The sequence below is a fragment of the Pan troglodytes genome, chromosome 11 (genome assembly GCF_028858775.2).
Source record: "Pan troglodytes isolate AG18354 chromosome 11, NHGRI_mPanTro3-v2.0_pri, whole genome shotgun sequence".
NCBI classification, from domain to species: domain Eukaryota; kingdom Metazoa; phylum Chordata; class Mammalia; order Primates; family Hominidae; genus Pan; species Pan troglodytes.
This window is the reverse complement of record NC_072409.2, coordinates 49,098,587-49,118,459: the sequence shown is the minus strand read 5'-3', so window position 1 is coordinate 49,118,459 and position 19,873 is coordinate 49,098,587. Positions and strand designations below refer to the sequence as shown.

Here is a 19,873-nt window from a genome sequence, read left to right as displayed (position 1 = left end):
CTTTGTCTCCTTGACAGCATGGGTTGTCTGGTTCTGAACTGAGCTCTGTTCTGGGCTTGCTGCTGACATAGTGGCACCTCAGGCAGGCCCAAGAAATCGGCCTAGCCCACTCTTTCCTCTGGGGCAGCATCCCTGGTACCCACCCATAAGCATGAGGTCCACATTACCCCATGTCACCCCTGCTTCTCTGTGGAGGTGGCCATTGCTGAGTTTGAGGGACCCGTGTCCTCTGTAGCTGGGATGTTACCTGTGTGCTCTCACTTGTGCCCAAGGATCAGTTCCACAAGATGGTTGAGCTGACAATGGCGGCCCGACAGGCGTACAAGACCATGCTGGAGAATGTGCAGCAGGAGCTGGTGGGAGAGCCCAGGCCTCAGGCACCTCCCAGCCTACCCACACAGGGCCCCAGCTGCCCTGCAGAAGATGGCCCCCCAGCCCTGACAGAAAAAGAAGAGCCACACTACAGTGAGTGCTTAAGGGAGAGTTGTGTCAGGTCGAGTGTCCTCTTAAGTTATTTACTGACTTTAATTAGAGTCCCTAGGAGAGCAGCTTGACAATGCTGCAAGACCAGCTGAGTAGCAGGGCCTGGTAAGTCCAGCCCATTGCCTAAGAGGTATTATCAGACTTTTGAAGTGGGAAGGGCTTGTCAGTGACTGTCTCAGACTTCAAGTCAGATGTCTTTTGACAATGGGTGGCCTTAAGGATAGCTGTACCCAAGACAGGCTTGGAAGGCCAAGTAAAGGTTCAGTCCTCTCCTAGCCCACCTACACAAGGCCCCAGCTGCCCTATAGAAGATGGCCCCCCAGCTTCTCCTCAATAAGGGGCAGCCCGGCCCAGCAGGCTGAGAACAGTGAGTGAACGTCTGCCAGGGCACCTCTGAGCACTGTGAGCTGCTGGGCAGTGGCCACAGGCTCCCTCTCTCATGCTGCTGGTTTTCTTACAGGAGTTTTCCTACTTGTTGATGCCTATTCCTCACTCGTGCTGTTTTCTCATTTTAGTTGAAATCTGGAAAAAACATCTGGAAGCATACAGTGGATGTACCCTGGAGCTAGAAGAATCCTTGGAGGCTTCAACCTCTCAAATGATGAATTTGAATTTATGAGAGTTCTTGCCTGTGTGTCTGTATTTTGGGTAAGGAGGGGAGGTCTGAAAAAGACTTTGGGGCTTTTTCTTCTCAGTTTTTCATGACAATGTAATTTGTGTAACTGTTGAATCTGGAAATTGATCAGCATTAAAGGGCACATGAAGCAGTGTCTGCAGGCGTTCAGTGCTGCGGAGCCTGTTAAAGGTCACTCAGATGTGCAGGTGTTAATCTTCTCTAAAAGTCTGGTGATACAGCTCTGGCTTTCTGAGCACACTATGGATCTGGAAAATACTGGAAAATGTGATACTTAGAATACTTTGGCTGCTAAGGAAACTTCCTCTCCATTGCAGAATAGCTGAGCCAAGTGAGTGAGTTTGCAGAAAGCAGGTGGTGAGCTCCTGCCTGCTGGAGGTTGCCATGGAGGGCCATTCCTGCCCGGCAACAGCACTGTCCTGCAGGGAGCCACTTGGCAGAAGGGTACAGGGCTGCTGGTGTCAGAGCAAGAGGGCTACAGGGAAAGGGCCCTTTCTCAGGGGATGTAGCTTTTTTAAAAGATTTGGGAACACTTGGAGGATTTGCTAAAATGAGCCTCAGAAGGAAAATTGGTTTTCTAACCTGTGACTTTTTGAAATGAATTATTCCTTTCAGTCTTTATTTTTCAAAGAAATGTGTATTGAAGTACCTAGATTTGTTTGATAATCAACAAATCTTTCCTTTTTCAATGAACATATTCTGAATGTGGTTTCTTAGACCAGGAGGACAGAGTTTGCTTTCATATTTTCCCTGTAAGTAAGAGGGCTTATTTATTTTAAATAAAGAGTAATTATTAAATTTTGTTTCAGACTCTGGTGATTTTAGGCTTCTCAGTGGTCTCTGTCTTACTTGATGATTCCTATGTCTTAATTTACCTCCTTTGGACAGTCTGGGCCCTGAAATAAAAGGGGGCCGCGTAGTGGGGGTTCTGCTATCCCCAGCACTCCTAGGTCTGGAAGTAGTGATTGTCAAAGCCTCCAGCACTGCACAGACCTGCCGGAGCCAGATCCTGGCTCAATCCCAACCTGCGCTTACGTTTTCACCACAGCCAATGGCAGGAAAGAATTTTCACTGCTTTTTGTATTGTTTTGGCTTTGAAAGTGCTCTTAATTGAATTCAGTCATGCCAATATTGTACCTCTTGAGAAGCGGCCTGTGATGAGTACATAAAATTGGAATAATGAGTCAGAAATGACATGCTATGAGCAGGGCTGGAAATGTGACCAGAGGTTGGTGTATGAAGGCACCGTCTGCCCTGTCATCTGTGGAGCTCACAGTGACCAGTGTGAGCCTTGCTGTTCTTTACACGTTCTGAGCTGTTTAGACATGGGAAGTAGATGTGGTCAGCCAGGCCATCAGTAGTCCCAAGCAGCAAGTCATCTCCACCCATTTATCTTTCAGGGCAGTCAGCGGGGCCAGCAGGAAAGGAGAGGTCTTTCCTGCTTCCTCCTCCCCTCATCAGTAAGTAGCAAGTCGTGGTAAGTTTGAAAATAGGAGATTATTTGAGAATAAAAGTTCCAAAATTAATTTGTGGGGAAAAAGACAAAATAGCCTATCAGCTGCACTCAGCAGCTAGAATTTTAAAATTTGATAAATCAAAAAAAGATCTCTACTAGAGATGAATTCCTCTGCTCAAAGCCCCTTTTTAGAGCTCTCTAGGTCTGTGATATTTGTTTTACTAATCCTAAGATAAAAGCAGCTTACACAGAGTAGGTAGGCTTTTCAACATTTCATGCGGCTGCTGAGAGCTTTCCTTTTCCTGGGATTTAACCAAACTCTCATCACATGGTTGCCTGGTGATGCTATCATTTTCTTGGCAGTGAAGGACTCCAGCTGAGGCCACTGCTGCAGGTGACTTCAGCTCCCTCAACGTGCAGATGGTGCCGCATGTAGCACACAGCTCTGGGCCAGGGGCGCCAAGTACAGTCATTTAACTGAACAATGTACAACTCTATTTTTATTTTTTCCAGCAGAGCAAAGAAAGACTCAGAAATTCATCCTCATAACTCCATTTCCCAGTAGAACACTCCACATTACGAAAACTTCAAGTATGTAATTATTTTGTTAAGCGTGAAAGTGCTTGAAATCCAGACTTCAGGAGAAGACAGAAAACAGCACCAAGAATATAAGCCTAAAGCCCATAGCATTTCACTCAGCAGTTTGTAGTGGTTGAAGCCACACCCAAAGCAAGAACCACAGTGAGCTGATGGATATTTTACAGGAAAACTTCAGGTTATGAGTATGTGATGGTTCCGTGAGCAAGACTGGCATCCTTGGCTGGATGGGCAAGCACACACCTCACAGGCAGCTGGGCCTCTCGACTTGGGGTGCGGAGGGGGAACGTGTGGAGACAACCAGGGTGTCTCCAGCATCTTCAGGACACCTGTTGTGATGGATCCTGAAGGAATTAGCAGGCGATGTATGCTGATCCCACACAAAGGCTGGTAGAGAATTTGTCCAGCTCCAGAAAGAGGGGATGCAAAACAGGTCATTGTCACACTGCTGGGAAGACACTCAGTATTTGCTAGGATCACCAGAGGGGTGCGGCTTGACTTTTAACAGAGGCTTTGGTTTTATGATAGATATGAAAACTGTCATTCAACAGACAAGAAGAGACGTGTGTATAAGATTAAAGGCTGAGCAGCTTTAGGACAAGTTCACACACACAGTGACACAAGTCTTCAGAGATACAGCTTTAATAATTAGAGACTTGAAAGCAGGTAGAACAAAACACTCATGAGACTCATTCCATTGTCAAGAAATTTAATATGGCACCAGGAGATTTGCATAATTGACCTATTTGGCTTTCTGCATCAAGTTTGGTGTCCTGTTGCAGAAGCTGAGCATTGACGGGACAGAGGCATAAACTGCAGCGCTTGATAAAATAGAGCCCCGTATTCTGAGGTTAGTGAAGAAAACACAAAGACTTGACAGATGCACTCCTAGATCGCATCTCACAGTCATTCAAGGTTTAGGGCAAGGGATTTCCATGTGGAGTCTCACCTTTTCTTGTCCCGGTCATGCATCTTGGAGTTCCTTGGCTAAGTCTGCAGGGAGGAGAAGCAGCAGGCTTGATTTGCATCAATAAAAGCAGTGATCTGTGCTGGCCATGCTAACCCTGTTGGCTGTTAGGGGGTGGGGGCACTCTGTAAAGGGGAGTCACTGGGACGGTGTAGGATCAGCCTTCAGAGCCTGCTGCCTGACCGTAGAGGAGGAACCTGCACACACCCTGCTGTTTTAGTTCACGAACAGCTATCGAAGCCTGTTAGCCATCCTGGTTACCTGCTTGTGCCAGACAGAACTTACTGTCCCAGGTAAGCACCTAATTTTTTAAGTCTTAGTTCCTGTCACAGGCCCACTTGGGTTCCAGGCTTCTCCACTGTCCCGCCTCTGCCCATCAGGTGGTGGCCCAATGGCTGTGTTCAGAGCAGGCTTGGGCAAGACAGCTCACAGTTGTGGGGGACCAGGCCTTCTCCGGGGGTGGCTGTGGTCAGTGGCAGCAGGGTCTTGTTGGGGTTGAGGTCGGTGTCAGGGACTCCTTCCTGGTGGCTACAGGGTGTCCTTGCTACAGCTTTCCTGAAAGAACAATGTGGTCTTTGAATCCTTGGCGGAACGGATGGGCCTTTCCTGCTCTGCAGCTCAGTCTGTCTCATAGCCCATCCCAGGCAGAGCACTCAAGGCCTCAGCCCCCTGTTGTGGTTCCCCTCCTTGGAGTCTAAAGATCCAAATGCCAGGAGTGGTTCTCCCATATGTGACAGGAAGGCAGAGCAGCAGCACATTCACTCCACTCCCAGATTGTGCTGAGAGGCAGGAGGGCTGGAGAGAGGGAGCCTGTGTGTGCTGAAGTACAGAAGATCAGCTGTAAATGCCCAGCCTTTGGTGGCAACAGTTCGGGGGTGTACTGCTGGCAGCCACGTAACCCACACACTTTAATGCACTCACTTGAGTGCTGCAGACCCCACCGCAGGTGGTAGCACACACAGTGATGAATCCCTGCCTTTGCCTTCTGTATCGGCTATTTGGGAGCCGGGGCTGGACAACTTTGTCTCCGTGGGGAGACAGGGAGCCTCTAGGGAGCCTCTGCCCCGCTGCGTGCAGCTTCCATGCTGTAGCCCAGTTCCTGCCAGGGCTTAGCTCAGGAAGCCACTCCCCCTGATCCCTCCAGCAGGTGCCTCAGGTGAGGCATCCAGCCAGGAGCTACCTGGAGGGTTCCCCACCTGTCCAGGTTTCCTGCCCTCCTCAAAGGAGTGACTCGCTGAGTGCTCTGTACAGAGAATGGGGTGGCCGTGGGGGCCCATCTAACCAGACAGCCCCACCTGTGAGTCCCTCCCAGTCTCGCCTCCCTTCAGTCTCTTTTAAGGGCTGGGGCCAGATGCCCCTTGATCTCCTGCAGCCTCAGCAACAAGACGTGGGATTCCCCACCAGTGTTGCAGATTTCATAAAGGAAACTGCTCCGGGGCTGAGAGGGAACAAGTGGGGTCCATGCTGAATGGGGCCCTTGAAAGATCCACTGGATGTGGCAGGTGCCCTGCCCCTGACTCCAGCCCTCCTTTCTTTGCCCGGCTGCGGCCACTTACCCACGCCTTCCTCCAGCTCTGCATCATCCGGTCGTGCTCCCCAGCCACAGCCCTCCAGGCGGAGAGCTCTCTGGTCCACTTCTCCTGGTGGGTCACTTCTGGAAAACAAGCAGGGTCCCCAGGTCAAAGCTCTGTGGGCCTTTATGGCACCCTTGATGCCCACTGGCCACCTTTCTCAATGGAAAGCCAATAAATCCCAAACCCAAAATGCCACCGTGCAAGCATGCTTTCCAGCTGTTTTTTAACTGCCATTGTAAATAGTGAAAAATTACCTCATAAAAGGGTTACAGTGGGCATGGGAATCACTTACCAGGTCTCAACACAGCAACCTGCACCTTCGAAGTCTTGTTCCCTGCTGAGGAGAGGACAGAGCAGCGATACTCAGCGCTTTCCCTGATGGCGTCCTGCAGCCAGCTGAGTGCATGGGCCCTGCCATTGGGCAGTGCATGGGTCTGCACAGGGACACAGGTCTCCAGAGCTCGCCCATTCTTCTCCCAGACAAAGCGAATGTCTGCAGGACCTGGGGGCACAGACGGTTTCCACCTGAGTCCACATTTAGGACCCAAAGAAGCTGCCCCACGAGGGTGCAGGGGGATTACCTCTGCTGTCCCAGTTGGACCTGAAGTGACTTGGGACAACTTCCAATTCAGTCCCTGGGACTGCCCTGGAGGTGGCTTCCCATGGCCAGCGGGAGCCTTGGCCTTGGCCCCTGTCCTGTGGACTTCCTGCTCTTTGACCTTAATTGCCATTTTTCAAAGCACACCTGTGTGGCCTGTGTCCCCTAGGACCCCCTTTCTTGCAGCGCTGTGCTGGTTTCTTATGGAATGGTTCTGGGCCTTGGAACAGCATCCCACCCCACCATGGCCCTGCTGCCACACACATGTCCTGTGACCACATGGACAGAGACATCCCAAGGCTCTGCCATCACCAGGGCCACAGCATGGAGAGGCCCAGAGCTCGGCCAGCTGTGTGCAGAGGGGGCTGGGCCGGAGTGGGGACCATGAGGGCCTGTCTCTCCAATTGAGACACTGGGACCTGGGGTGGGCTTGGAGGGGAGTAGATGCCACAGGCTGGAGAGCTCAGACCCTGGCAGGGGCCGGGCCCTGCAGAATTACACTGGGACTGCCGAGTGCAGCACATCCAGGATGGGCTTCCAGCCTTGAGCATGGACTCTGGGCCCGACATTGGCCACTTCTACCGCAAACCTCTGTTGTTTTTCTCTGGGCTTTTGATCTTAATTACTTATTGAAAAAAGTAGAGAGGCCAGTTACTTCACACACACTCAGACCATCTGTTGCAACCTGCCAGGGTGGAGCCTGGCTGGCCTCAGCTTGTCTGATGGAGAGATCAGGAGGGTGGGTGAGGCAGAGACGTTCCCCTGTGGCCCAGGCTGCCTCGCCTGGGGAGGCCAGCCTCATCCCAGGGCAAGAAGTCTGCGCGGCCAACCCTGAGGGCTACTCCTAGACTCTGTATTTGTTCCAGGTGGCTGGGGTGGGGCTGTGAAAACCAGAATGTTGGGGGTTTTGGGCGGGGGGGAGGGGCACAAGTAAGTTCTGGTCAGCAGGTCACCTCCCGGCCTTCCTTGCTTGTGAAGTCTGTTGGCCCTCCAGGGGCTGCTGGCCATGTTGGGACAGGCTCAACTCCCTGTTCCTTACTGAAGGAAAAACAACAAGCACATCCACTTTGATCTGCTTCGCACACTGGCTTCCACTCAAATGCAGAAAGGGCTGAGGGGGGCCACGCTCCCACTAAGCTCCAGCCCCAGAGCGTACAGACCCTGGAGTTGAGCTGGGATGGCGGGGAGGGCCAGGCCAGGCCCTGGAGGGCAGGTGAGGGAGTGCAGGTGCTCCTTCTGTCTCTGAAGCTCCTGCTTGTGGTGGGGCTGGGGAGGCCGGCCAGCCTACTCTGCTGCTTCTGTCTCCCTCAGGCGCAGCCTGCATCAGGCCAGGCACCCCAGCAGCGTGGACTGGGGTGACACCCTCCCACCTGCTGCCTAGCGACCTGGCTCCCTGACCAGCACCTGCCCTTCCTTGAGGCCCACCAAGGCCCCCAAATGGGCCATGGGCCACCTAGACCAGTGCCGGTCATGGCCTCTGCTTGACCATGACACCTCATAAGAATTGGTCTTTAGAAGTTAGATTTGCCCTAGATGCCCACCAACCTCGGAATGACAAAATGAAGTGTGGCTTCATGGAGAATGCTTAGTAGTGAAAAGGAAGGAAGGAGTTCAGAACACTGAGCAGGTAAAACAAATTCCAGAGCCAAAAGAGTCCAAAGTACCTGCACACACAAAAACTGGCCTTGTTCTCAGGTGTAGGGGCAGAGGTGCATCCAGTTACAGGTATTAAATGGTGTGGGTGGACCCACGCTCCCTCCCTGGGCAGGACAGTAGTGGCCAGAGAGCTTTCCATTTCTGTGGCACATGCTGGATTTTTGAAAAGAAGAGATCGCCAGTTTAATGAAGCTGACTTTAGTAATGCATTTTCCCTGCTTTACTGACTGTGGCATCTGCTCATCTTTGTCCAGTCTCTTGGTCAACAATTCCCCACTGTCCAGGATCACCAGAGAATGCTCCTCCCAAGGACTTGACCAAGCTCAGACCCTTTAGCTGGGCAGTCCTAGGAATGAGTCCCGAGGCAATCATGGGCCCAGTGAAGCCCTGTTTCTATCAGTGAGGAGTTGGGAAATGTCCAAGAAGGGGGCCACAAGTCACTCATTCGAAGTGCCATCGAAGAATATTCAGCAACACAGAAAAATACTATTAAGTGAAAGAATATCTAGGAGTGTGTGTATATATGTACACACCCATGTATACATGTGTGAATGTAGATAGTCATGACCTAAAAATGGCCGGGATGCTGGTGGTAACTACCTCTGGATGGTTAAATTTGGGATTGTTTAAATTTTTTCTTTATACTTCCCTGGAGTTTCCAAACTTACAACAAACAAGCATTGCTTTTATAATAATAATTTTTTATAAAAGTGTTACTTTGAAGGAAACATTCTGTAAACTCAAGGAAATTCAGAAGATGCTCCAAAACTGTTTTGCCTGGCGGCCCATCTGGCCCTGGCCTGGTGGACAAGCCCTTGTGAACAGGTTTGGTTTTTGTGCAGAATTAAAAAAAAAAACAAACTTAACACTCTATAATTTGTTTTTTCCCACTCAAAATGTTTTGGACTCTGGCCACAGATAATTCCATGTATCTATCTACAAATATAAGTACATATTACATAGATGTACAAACATATGTCTCTATGTACATCTAGGTGCCCATCAACTGGGGAATAGATATTCCCTTTCCCAGCTGATGGGCATCCAGGTAAAATCTCATTTTAAGAAACAGATTTTTTTGAGCTGTTATGATCAAGTAACACTTTTCTTTGAACAGACAGTGAAGTGAGTTCTATAAAAGCCCGGTCTCCTCCCTCATGTGACCTGCACCAAGAACCACCCAGGGGACTGGAGTCACTGAGTCACAGGAGCCTCTGGAAGGTTCTCATGACTAAGAATCTGGGTGGCCTAAGCTGGATTGGATTAATCACCCAACGCCCCATCATGGGACCACTGACTGCAAAACCCTCAAAGCTCTACACTCGGGGTGTGAGCAGAAACAGACACATGCTTACCACCGCTAACAGGCATCAGTAAATACTATTTAAATACGTGCTTGATCATCATAAGACATTAAAGATGTTAAAGAAGTACTTACGTTCCATGTATTCCTTTTTAAACTATCCATCTCTTTCTGAATGCATGAGAGAGAGGGAAAGTGAGAGTTACCATCAGTGTGCAGGGCTACCCCATCAGCACCGCACCCTCAGCGGGACAGGGCAGCAGGTGCAAACCCAAGTATGTCCCACGGAGGACTGCTGGGGAGCTCCTGGAATCCTGGGCCCCCAGTGGGGAGCTGTCTTCCATCTCCCAGCAGGGCCTCCTGAAAACACCACTGGTTTCTTGCTTGGGCCAGTGCTCCAAGCCCCCTAACCATCCAACCCTGTTACCTCAAGAGAGCGGCCAGGCTGGGGTGCTACTCCCAGATCACCCCCTTGGCCTCTGTGGGGTGGGGACAAGAGGCTGGTCTGATGCTGTGGGGCTCAGCAGCCACCAACCTGGATTTGCCTTGGCTCTTCCCAGTGGCGAGCCAGGTGACACTGGTCGTGCCCTCAAAGAAGGGAAGTTGTTGTGGCTTACAAGGATCTAGGGTAGAGGTCCTGAGGACAGATATTTCCCCCTGGCCCTTCCTGTCACTGCAACTAGCTTAAGTTGAAGGCAAATAAACTTTAACTGCTGTGGCAGATGCCGTAGGTAATGATCTTTCTCCTACAGCTAGGACTGTTGTGAGAAGACTGATCACCTTGGTATAAGCAAGGGCCAGGTTTATTCACCAGGGCTGGGTTTATTACATCTACTCAGAAGTCTGGGGAGGCTGCTGGCAGCCTGGGCTCCAGCACTCAGCCTGTCACTGGGGCACCTCCCACCTGCTCACTCCCACCCCAAGCCTCTAACGGAGCCAGCTGGTGCCAGGACCACCATGGCTTCAGAGCTTTGTGGATGTGATTACAAAATGTGGAGCTGATTCTACTCTGCGATAAACCAGGTGCCCTCTGGGCAGTGGCCTCGCCCTGAGGAAGGCCTGGAGGGGTGGTGAGACATCCACCCAGTGACTGAGTTGCTCGGGCCCATCCTGGAAAGTGTCCCCACTGCCATCTCCTGCAGCACTCCTCTGTGTCCTCCCGGCATCCCCATGCATGTGGCCCACTCTGACCTCAGGGCTGGCTGCCTCGGGGCCAGCCCATCTCCCAAACTCACATCCAGGTGGCCTTCCTGCAACTAATGGGGCAGCGGGCACATCCCCAGAGGGGCCATTCTCTGCACACAGTGCTGGCCACTGGCCATCATGTCTTCCATGATGGGAACTCCTGGCTTGTCCCTGCCTGTACCTGCTGCCCGGGCCTCACCCGGACACCTGCTCCCAGCCTCTTTTCCCGAGGATCCCACTGCTTCCCTGGCCCATCTCTGTGCTCTCTCCTTGGGGCACGGTCTTTTCTAATCCTGGCCATGGCCCCTCCTCCCTCCCAGACTCTGGGGACCCTTCTGGGGACAAGGACAGTGCAGCTGGGGGTATGCCCTGAGGCCTTGTTGGTCATCCTTTCTGTCCTCTGTTGAAGTCACAGAGTAGCCAGGGGCCCCAAGAGGAGGGAGGAGAGAGTGAGACACCTGCCACATAGGTAGCAATTCTGACAGCTCCCTTCTCTGAGTCCTCATCTCCCTGACAGTCACCAGGCTGACGCAGCCTAACGTTTCACTCAGGTATGCTCTGACCACTCAGGGCACTGGACCAGCCCCAGCGCTTCTGGAATGCACCTGTTCATGCCTGCCACTTACTGGCCAAGCCGCCTTATCAATGTGGGCAGGAATCCTGAACCTCTTCTCTGCAAAGGGACCTGAGAAAGTACCACTGAGGCATCTGTAGGCATTGCCTGGCTCCATGGGGGGCCTGTGGGAAGGCACCACTGAGGCACCGAGGGCATTTCCAGACCCCAGGTAACCAGACAGCTGTGTTGTAAAGGCACGTGGAATTATCACAGATAACAGAAGAGACATGGACAGTTTCTGGTGAAGCTGCCTCATCTAACATGCTAAGGACCTCAGAGCACAGGGAGTTGATAGCACCACCTTGTCCTGTCCAGCAAGGATGGCCCAACACACAAGGTCAACTAATTCCCACGACAGCCGTGGCCTTTCAAGAGAGTCTGAAACAAAGGGAAATGTCACAGAGCAGCTGGAACACACACATGCGTGCCAACAGGCCACTGTGGCCGCTAGGAACGGGGGCCCTCTCCAGAGCCCTGGGCCCCTCAAAGAGGACCAAGGGCACCTTCTGCTGCTGCCCTCTGATCCCAGTGGTTCCAAGGGCTCTGATTTCTAACACTGTAGTTAAAACATAAAAGGCCATCCCAAATCCAAATATCTAAATGCTGCCTAAAGTATGGGGGAACCATTATTAGCTTTGAAAATGACACGGGTCTAAACTTGACATGGAAGATAGTCCTGGCAGAGGTGAAGGCAGGGCCCTGACAGGGTAAAGACTGCACTTTGGTTAAAAAATTATATCGATCTGTTTCTGTGTGTGCACACTAATGTACAAGTGCATGATTTGTATCTACATGTAGACACAACCCATCCGCCATTCATCGCTATCGATCCTTACGTTTGTATGCCAGATGCGCTATGTGCTGGCACACGGGTGGTGGGGTTATTTTTTCACCCATCTGTATTCCGAGTGATCCATGAGGAACTTGGGTTCATCAGTTCAGACGAGCAGAGCTCGGCTGCATGCTAACTTTACTCCACCAGCTCCAGACCGCTTTCCTCTCCTTGTCAATACACATGCTCCTCCACTTGCCACGGGGTTGCATCCCAATAAACCCACTGTGAGTTGAAACGATCCTAAGTCAACTGTGTGTGTGTGTGTATGGTTGTGTATGTGTGGACGTGATTGTGTGTGTCTATGTGGTGTGTATGTGCTTTGGTGTGTGCAGTATGTATGGTGGTGTGTGTGTGTTAACAGTGGTATGATTGGTGTGTGTGTGATGTGTGTTGTATGCTGTGCTGTGTGTGGTGCATGTGTGAATGGTTGTGTTTGGTATGGTGTGTATGGGGGTGGTTGTTTTAGGTGTGTGTACAGTGTGTGTGTGTGTGGTGTGTATTGGTATGTGTGCACATGTGCAGTGAGTATGCATGGTCTGTGTGTATGGTGTTTGATGTGTGTGTGGTGTGTGTGATTTGGTGTATGTAATGTTTTGTGCTGTGCATTTATTGTGTGCATGCACATGGTGTGTGTTGTGTGGTGGACATGATTGTGTTTGTGATGTGTGCATGTTATGTCGTGTGGTGTGTGTGTTGTGGTACATGTGTCGTGTGGTGTATATTGTGGTGTATCTGTATGTATGTGGTGTATCTGATATATGTGTGGCGTGTGGTGTGTGTGGTGTGTGGTGTGTGTGGCTGGTGTGGTGTGTGTGGTATGTAGGTGTGTGGTTTGTGTGTGTGGTGTGTATGAAGGAGGTATGGTGTGTGTGTGATGCTGGCGTGTGGTGTGTGTGGCATGTGGTGTGAGGGGGTGTGGTGCTGGTGTGTGGTATGTCTGCTGTGTGGTCTGTGTAGTGTGTGTGGTATGTGTGTCTGGGATGTGTGCGTGGGGGGTACGGTGCATGGCATGTGTGCGGTATATGTCATGCTCATGTGTGGTGTGTTTGGTGTGTGGTATGTGGCTGGCATAGTCTACCTAGTTTGTGGGGTGTGGTGTGTGTGTGGGGTGTGGTTGTGAGGGGTGTGATTGTGTGGGGTGGGGTGTATGTGTGGGGGTGGTATCTGTGGTGGGGTGTGGCATGTGTGTGGGTGTGGTGTGTGTCTGGGGTGCGGTGTGTCGGGCATGTGTGTGTGGGATGTGGCGTGTGTGTCTGGGATGTGTAGCATGTGACTGGGATGGTGTGTGTTGGGGGGGTGTTGTGTGTCTGGGGTATGGTGTGTATCTGGGGTGGTGTGTGGTGTGTGGGGTATGGTGTGTATCTGGGGTAGGGTGTGTATCTGGGGTGAGGTGTGGTGTCAGGTGTATGTCGGGGTGTGGTGTGTGGGGTGTGTGGTGTGTGTCTGGGGTGTGTAGGGTGTGGTGTGTGGGGGGTGCGGTGTGTATCTGGGGTGTGTGATGTGTGTCTGGGGTGTGGTGTGTATCTGGGGGGGTAGGGTGTGTATCTGGGGTGGGTGTGGTGTGTGTCAGGGGTATGTGTGTGTCTGGGGTGTGGGGTGTGGTTATGTGTTATGTCTGGGGTGTGTAGGGTGTGGTGTGTGGGGGGCATGCGGTGTGTATCTGTGGTGTGTGTGGGGTGTGGGGTGCGTCTGGGGTGTGGGGTGTGTGGGGTTGGTGTGTGTCTGGAGTGTGGTGTGTGTTGGGGTGTGTGTGTCTGGGGTGTGGTGTGTGTCGGGTGTGTGTGTGGGGTGTGATGTGTGTGTCTGGGATGTGTCTGGGGTGTGGTGTGTCGGGGGTGTGTGTGGGGTGTGGTGTGGGTGGGGTGTGTGTGGGGGGGGTGTGGTGTGTGTGGGGGTGTGTGTGTCTGGGGTGTGGTGTGTGTGGGAGGGTGTGGTGTGTGTGTAGGGTGTGGTGTGGGGTGTGGTGTGTTGGGGTGTGTGTGTCTGGGGTGTGGTGTGTGTTGGGGGTGTGGTGTGTGTCTAGGGTGTGTGTGGGGGGGGTATGATGTGTGTGGGATGTGTCTGGGGTGTGGTGTGTGTCTGGGGTGTGGTGTGTGTCTGGGGTGTGGTGTGTGTGGGGGGTGTGGTGTGTGTTGGGGTGTGTCTGGGGTGTGGTGTGTGTGGGGGTGTGTGTGTCTGGGGTGTGGTGTGTGATGTGTGTGGGGGGTGTGGTGTGTGTGTTGGGGTGTGTCTGGGGTGTGGTGTGTGTTGGGGGTGTGGTGTGTGTCTGGGGTGTGTGTGGGGGGGGTATGATGTGTGTGGGATGTGTCTGGGGTGTGGTGTGTGTGGGGGGTGTGGTGTGTGTGGGGGTGTGTGTGTCTGGGGTGTGTGTGGGGGGGTGTGGTGTGTGGGGTGTGGTGTGTGGGGGGTGTGGTGTGTGTCTGGGGTGTGTGGGGTGTGGTGTGTGTTGGCGTGGTGTGTGTCTGGGGTGTGTGTGGGGGGGGTGTGATGTGTGTGGGATGTGTCTAGGGTGTGGTGTGTGTGTGGGGTGTGGTGTGTGTGTGGGGTGTGGTGTGTGGGGTGTGGTGTGTGTGGGGTGTGGTGTGTGTGTGGGGTGTGGTGTGTGTGTGGGGTGTGGTGTGTGTGGGGGGTGTGGTGTGTGTGTGGGGTGTGGTGTGTGTCAGGAGTATGGGGTGTGGTGTGTGTCGGGGGTGTGTGTGGGGGGGTGTGATGTGTGTGGTGTGTGGGGTGTGGTGTGTGTGGGGTGTGGTGTGTGTGTGGGGTGTGGTGTGTGTGGTGTGTGTGTGGGGTGTGGTGTGTGTGGTGTGTGGGGTGTGTGTGGTGTGGGGTGTGGTGTGTGTGGGGTGTGGTGTGTGGGGTGTGTGGGGGATGTGGTGTGTGTCTGGGGTGTGGTGTGTGTTGGGGTGTGTGGGGTGTGGTGTGTGTCGGGGGCGTGTGTGTCAGGTGTGTGTGTGGGGGTGTGATGGGTGTGGTGTGTGTGGGGGGTGTGGTGTATGTGTGGGGTGTGGTGTGTGGGGGTGTGTGTGTGGGGTGTGTGTGTGGGGTGTGGTGTGTGTGGGGTGTGGTGTGTGGTTGTGTGGGGTGTGGTGTGTGTCTGGGCTGTGGTGGGTGTGTGGTGTGTGGGGTGTGGTGTGTGTCGGGGGTGTGTATGGGGTGTGGTGTGTGTCGGGGGTGTGGTGTCTGAGGTGTGTGGGGGGGGGGTGTGGTGTGGTGTGTGTCTGGGATGTGGTGTCTGGGGTGTGGTGTGTCGGGGGTGCGTGTGTCTGGGGTGTGGTGTGTGTGTCCCTGCCCGTCCTTTACGGCTGGTACCAGGGTGACTGACTATAGTAAATGTGCATTGCTAGCCGCATGACAAAGCTTAGACAGCAGTCCATCCCAGGGCCAGCGCGGTGCAGGATGGCTGTGCAACAGCTGTGAACACTCTCAAGGCCGCTGTCCCTCCTGTGCGGCCACAGTGCACACTGAGGCAGTTGGCCACTCCCAGCTGCTCCAGGCCCTGCCGATGCACTCAGTCCCCCAGGACTCAGAATCATAGGGCTAGCGGCTCCCAGGGCATGGGCCCCAAGGCAGTGCAGTCCTGACCTGCCCACCCCTCTTGTCACTGAGCCCAGGGTACCATGCTTGGGGTGACACCATGTGCTGTCTCACCTGGGCACTGCAAAGGCATAGTTCCCACTATGACACCCCTGGGGTGTCCCAGGGCCTTCTCAGGACCGTCCCATCCTGCCCCAGGGACAAGGCTGGCCTGTGCCAGGGCCATCAGTGGATCTTTCCGTATCATCTTCCACTGATAATTCCACTTCCTAGAGGCGAGAACTGTGGTGGAGAAGGGATGAAATGTGTCTAGGTGGAGAGTGGCACTGGTGGCCAATCTCCCACCCCAGCTCCTGAAACGGGCCCACAGGTGTGGCCCTGTCCCTCCCTTGGATGAGCAGTGAGGCCCCTGGGTGCAGGACAAGGGTGGGCCTCCACCCCACCACCAGGCCTCAAGCTCTCACATCCCCAGGACTCAGGCCTCTCCGCCCTACTCTGCCCACATGGCCACATCACCTCCACCGCACCCCACGTTGGGCCCTTGTGCCCTGGCAGCCTCTGCACACACCACAGGCTATGTTTTCCTCTGTGCAGACCCACCCCGATCCCCTTTCAGGAAGCACTTTGGCCTCAGAGGGCCCTCACCTGTCCTGGATGGCCGAGTCCCTGGGGCCACTTTCTGAGCACTGGCCAAGTGTTGGGGCAGGTGGGGACATCTCCTGGGTGACACATGGGCCTCCACCAGCTCTGGGGTAGACCCAGTCCCCAAGTGCAACCCTGACCAACTGACCTTCCATCAGTCAGCCCTCTCTGGGGGGTGAGACGCTCCCAAGACACAGGGTCACCCAGCAGAGCTACAGGCACCAGGACGCAGCATGGGGAACTGAAGATGCCACGAATGTCCTCTAAGTTTCATATTCTAAAGACACTTTGCTAGCCCTTTAATCAGACAGCCCCCAAACCACTGTGACAGCTACCACGAAAACAGCCATTATAGCAAAGAAAAACCCAGCCAAGTTCCAAAGCAGCCCTGCCCTGGGTGGCTGGGGGAGGACACAGGCGGAAGCGGTAGGCCTGTGCCTTGAGTGCACTGTATTGCAATCTCCAGGCCCTGGGCCTCACCTGGAACGGCTCATTCCTGGCCCACAAGGCAGAAAATGGCACTCACTCTCCTCAGGAAAGTCTCTGGGACTTGCAAGTCACACTGTGGCCTCTGCCGCAGGAAGCATCTACAGACCCCAACAGAACCCTGGAGCCTACTCAGGAAATTCACAGCCACAGCCCCTCTGAGTTCACGGCATGCCCATGATGCCCTGGCCTCGGCCCACCCTTGAAAAGGCTGAAGCCACTCTCTCCTAAGCTGGTGCTCCCTGGGGAGGTCTCACAGCCTTCGCAGGCTGTGGCCTCAGTGGAACAAGTGAATGAGAATGTCCCAGATGGGGCCAAATGCCTCTGGAGAGAAAGTAAAGACCACGTGAAAAGGGGGTGACGGAGGGCTGGGGGCCTCAGTTCTCAATCTGTTCAGTCCATCCTGAGCACTGGCAAAGGACTGCCCTCCTCCCTCAGCTCCCCTACCCTCTACACACTACTCCTGGCCACACTGCTGCAAGCTCACAGCTACATTCCCCATATCCATCTGTGACCGCCAGCTTTCTGTTAGGTCTGGCCATGGGAGTCATTGACAGGAGACAGGAAGTTGGAAGGAAAAAACATTTTTGTGGCTTCAAGTAGGACCTCCAGCAGTGAAGGCAGTGTGGCGGGCAGGGAGAGGCTGCAGATCACACGGCCACAGCCTCGGTGGCACAGCAAGCGAGACTGAGTGTTTGACACTTCACTCTTCCTGCCCATGGCTGGTAATGGAAACCTCACCTTCCCACTTTGTTCCCAGCCCTTCTATCACCTTTGTAACCAATTCCCTGTGGTTGAAATACCTGGGGTGGTTTCTGTTGCTGTAACAGTGATGTCCCTTCTCCCTGGGCACCCATCTTTCATTCCCTGCTGACCCCAGGGGTTTGTGTGTATGCCTGCCTAGCTACAGGGGTACACCTGGAGCCTCACATTTAAAAATGTAACAGCAGCCGGGCATGGTGGCTCATGCCTGTAATCCCAGCACTTTGGGAGGCCAAGGCAGGTGGATCCCCTGAGGTCAGTAGTTTGAGACCAGCCTGGCCAAGATGGCGAAACCCTGTCCCTACTAAAAATACAAAAATTAGCTGGGCATGGTGAGGCGTGCCTGTAATCCCAGCTACTAGGGGGGCTGATGCAGGAGGATCGCTTGATCCTGGGAGGCGAAGCTTGCAGTGAGCCAAGATCGTGCCACTGCACTCCAGCCTGGGCAACAGAGCAAGACTCTGCCTCAAAAATAAATAAATAAATAAACAACATTGCCTGACCATACAGCCTGCCTGCATCTGCCCGCAAAGGAGCCCTGGGTCCACAGCCAGTTCATAGAGACCCACTGCCCGCTTCCCAGCCTCCCCACCAAGGAGGAGCTTCCTGAGTCTGCCTGAAGGACTCCAGTGCTGCGACAGGACACAGTCTCCATGGAGACATGAAGTCCTCTGGGATGCCTGCACCAAGGCAAACTACCTGGCCAAGGAGCACCATTCAGCTGTGAGAGCGGCCACAGGTGGCTCAGCACAGCCTTGGTCCGTAGCACCCAGTGGAGGGCAGGAACCACACAAGCCGGCCTAGCAAAGCTCCATCTCCACAGTGCTCCATGCTCACCGGCAGCTTCTCCTGTCCAGTGCTGGCTGCCAAGGGACATTCTGGCCTCAGCAGACATGGGCCACCTGGGGCTCTCAGAGCTTGTTTAACAGGAGAGGGCAGCACCTTAAAACTCTCAGGAGCTACTGACAGTGTGTTTAACATGTTTAAAAAGATAGCAATTGGGTTTGCTTTTCCTCTTCATTAACTTCATCCCTCCCCCCGGGCAGGCTCTAACAGGCCACTTTCTTTCTGTATCTACTGATCAGTCAGATGACAACACAGGGGCCACCAGGGCTACCACGCACTGCCTGAAGCACAGGATACATCTTTGAAGTGTGGTTCTGGACATCTACTATCTTTCAAGAGCAGATATCCCATCTGAGTATTTTCCAATCCAGGGCAAATGCCTCCAGGGTCCCAGAGGAGTACACTAGACTCTCAATCTTTTCTGTTTTTATAATGATGATGATGATTTTTGAGACAGGTTCTTGTTCTGTGATCTAGGCTGGAGTGCAGTGGCACCATCATACCTTACTGTAACCTCAAACTCCTGGGCTCAAACAATCCTCAAGGCACGTGCCACCAAGCCTGGTTAGTTTTTTTCACATTTTTGGGTAGAGATCAGGTCTCGCTATGTTGCTCAAGCTGCTGTGAAACTCCTGGCTTCAAGCGATCCTCCTGCCTTGGCCTCCCAAAACAGGGGGATTATGCCCGCCAATCTTTTCCGCTTTTAAATACCACGAAGCAAGTCATTAAAACAACTCCCATTCTGGAAGCTCTTAATTTTTTAAAATTTCCAAATACCACGTGTATCAACCTCCAAATTGTTAGCAGAAATAGAAGCACTCTGGCTCTGGAGGCTGAGGCAGGAGGATGGCTTAAGCCCAGGAGGCAGGGGCTGCAGTGAGCTATGATTGTGTCACTGCACTCCAGCCTTGGTGACAGAGGGAGACCCTGTCTCTTGAAATTATTTTTTTTTAAGGGAGAAGCAATCCTATATACCATAGGTTGGGAAACTGGGGCCTTTGGGGCAAATCTGGCCCACCGTGGATTTTTATAAATAAAGTTTTACTGGCACACAGCCCTGACCACTCATTGTGTATTGACTATGGCTGGTTTTACAATACAACAGCAGAGCTTAGTGGCTGTGACACAGCCTGCAGCCCACAAGGCCTAAATATCTAGCCCTTTACAGAAAACACTGGTTGACCCCTGTACACTAGAAGTGGCTTCACACTGTCTACAGTTTCCCTCGGGATGGACCCACAATGAAAGCGTGAAATGGCTCAACCCGAGGGACGCAGCCAGGACAGATAAGGAAGGTAAAGGAACATGTGGAGGGATGTGGAGGATGCCCCCGCCCGCCCCCCACCTGTGGGAGGAGACAGATGGACAGGGGACAGAGAGGGCCCAACTCACCTGTGGCCTGGCAGAAGAGGTAGAAGTTCCCCAGGGCGTGCACGTGCTGTGCCTGGTCACTCAGGAAGGGCGGCAGCAAGGAGACCCTCGAGCTGCTGTCGGGCCCCGCACCCGAGGCCGGCCAGGGGGTCCAGGGAGAGGAAAGCCTCCTGTCCCCCACATGGCCCAGACAGGACAGGGAAGAGGAGCCAGGAGGAGGGAGGGGCTTAGGAGACGAGGCTGTGAGACAGAGAGGACAGAAAAGAGAGGGCACTGAGGAAGAAGTCGCCAGGAGCATGTCACAGGCCAGAGAGGGCAAAACACAGCA

The 19,873-nt window shown here is 53.3% G+C and overlaps 2 protein-coding genes across 53 annotated transcripts in view; one reads left to right on the top strand and one right to left on the bottom strand.

Annotated features, from left to right (window-relative positions):
• SECISBP2 (SECIS binding protein 2) overlaps positions 1-9,398 on the top strand; it is a 48,838-nt gene extending 39,440 nt beyond the window's left edge. For 19 of the 45 annotated variants that reach the window (XM_520120.8, XM_063787692.1, XM_063787690.1 and 16 more), the window contains 2 exons: positions 273-465; positions 999-1,915. In XM_520120.8, coding sequence (XP_520120.3) covers positions 273-465; positions 999-1,102 — 297 coding nt within the window. In that variant the 3' untranslated portion in view covers positions 1,103-1,915. Of the gene's footprint in view, positions 1-272; positions 466-998; positions 1,916-2,517; positions 2,578-3,086; positions 4,431-9,082 lie in introns of those variants that run through there. The other 26 variants (XR_008537114.2, XR_008537111.2, XR_008537109.2 and 23 more) reach the window with 4 other exon arrangements.
• The window catches only part of SEMA4D (semaphorin 4D), a 136,293-nt gene continuing 120,282 nt past the window's right edge, over positions 3,863-19,873 (bottom strand). For 4 of the 8 annotated variants that reach the window (XM_063787709.1, XM_054658244.2, XM_054658243.2 and 1 more), the window contains 4 exons: positions 19,567-19,785; positions 6,004-6,213; positions 5,694-5,791; positions 3,863-4,692 (listed from right to left, as the gene is read on the bottom strand). In XM_063787709.1, coding sequence (XP_063643779.1) covers positions 4,666-4,692; positions 5,694-5,791; positions 6,004-6,213; positions 19,567-19,785 — 554 coding nt within the window. In that variant the 3' untranslated portion in view covers positions 3,863-4,665. Of the gene's footprint in view, positions 4,693-5,693; positions 5,792-6,003; positions 6,214-7,973; positions 9,440-15,399; positions 15,721-19,566; positions 19,786-19,873 lie in introns of those variants that run through there. The other 4 variants (XR_010148661.1, XR_010148663.1, XR_010148660.1 and 1 more) reach the window with 4 other exon arrangements.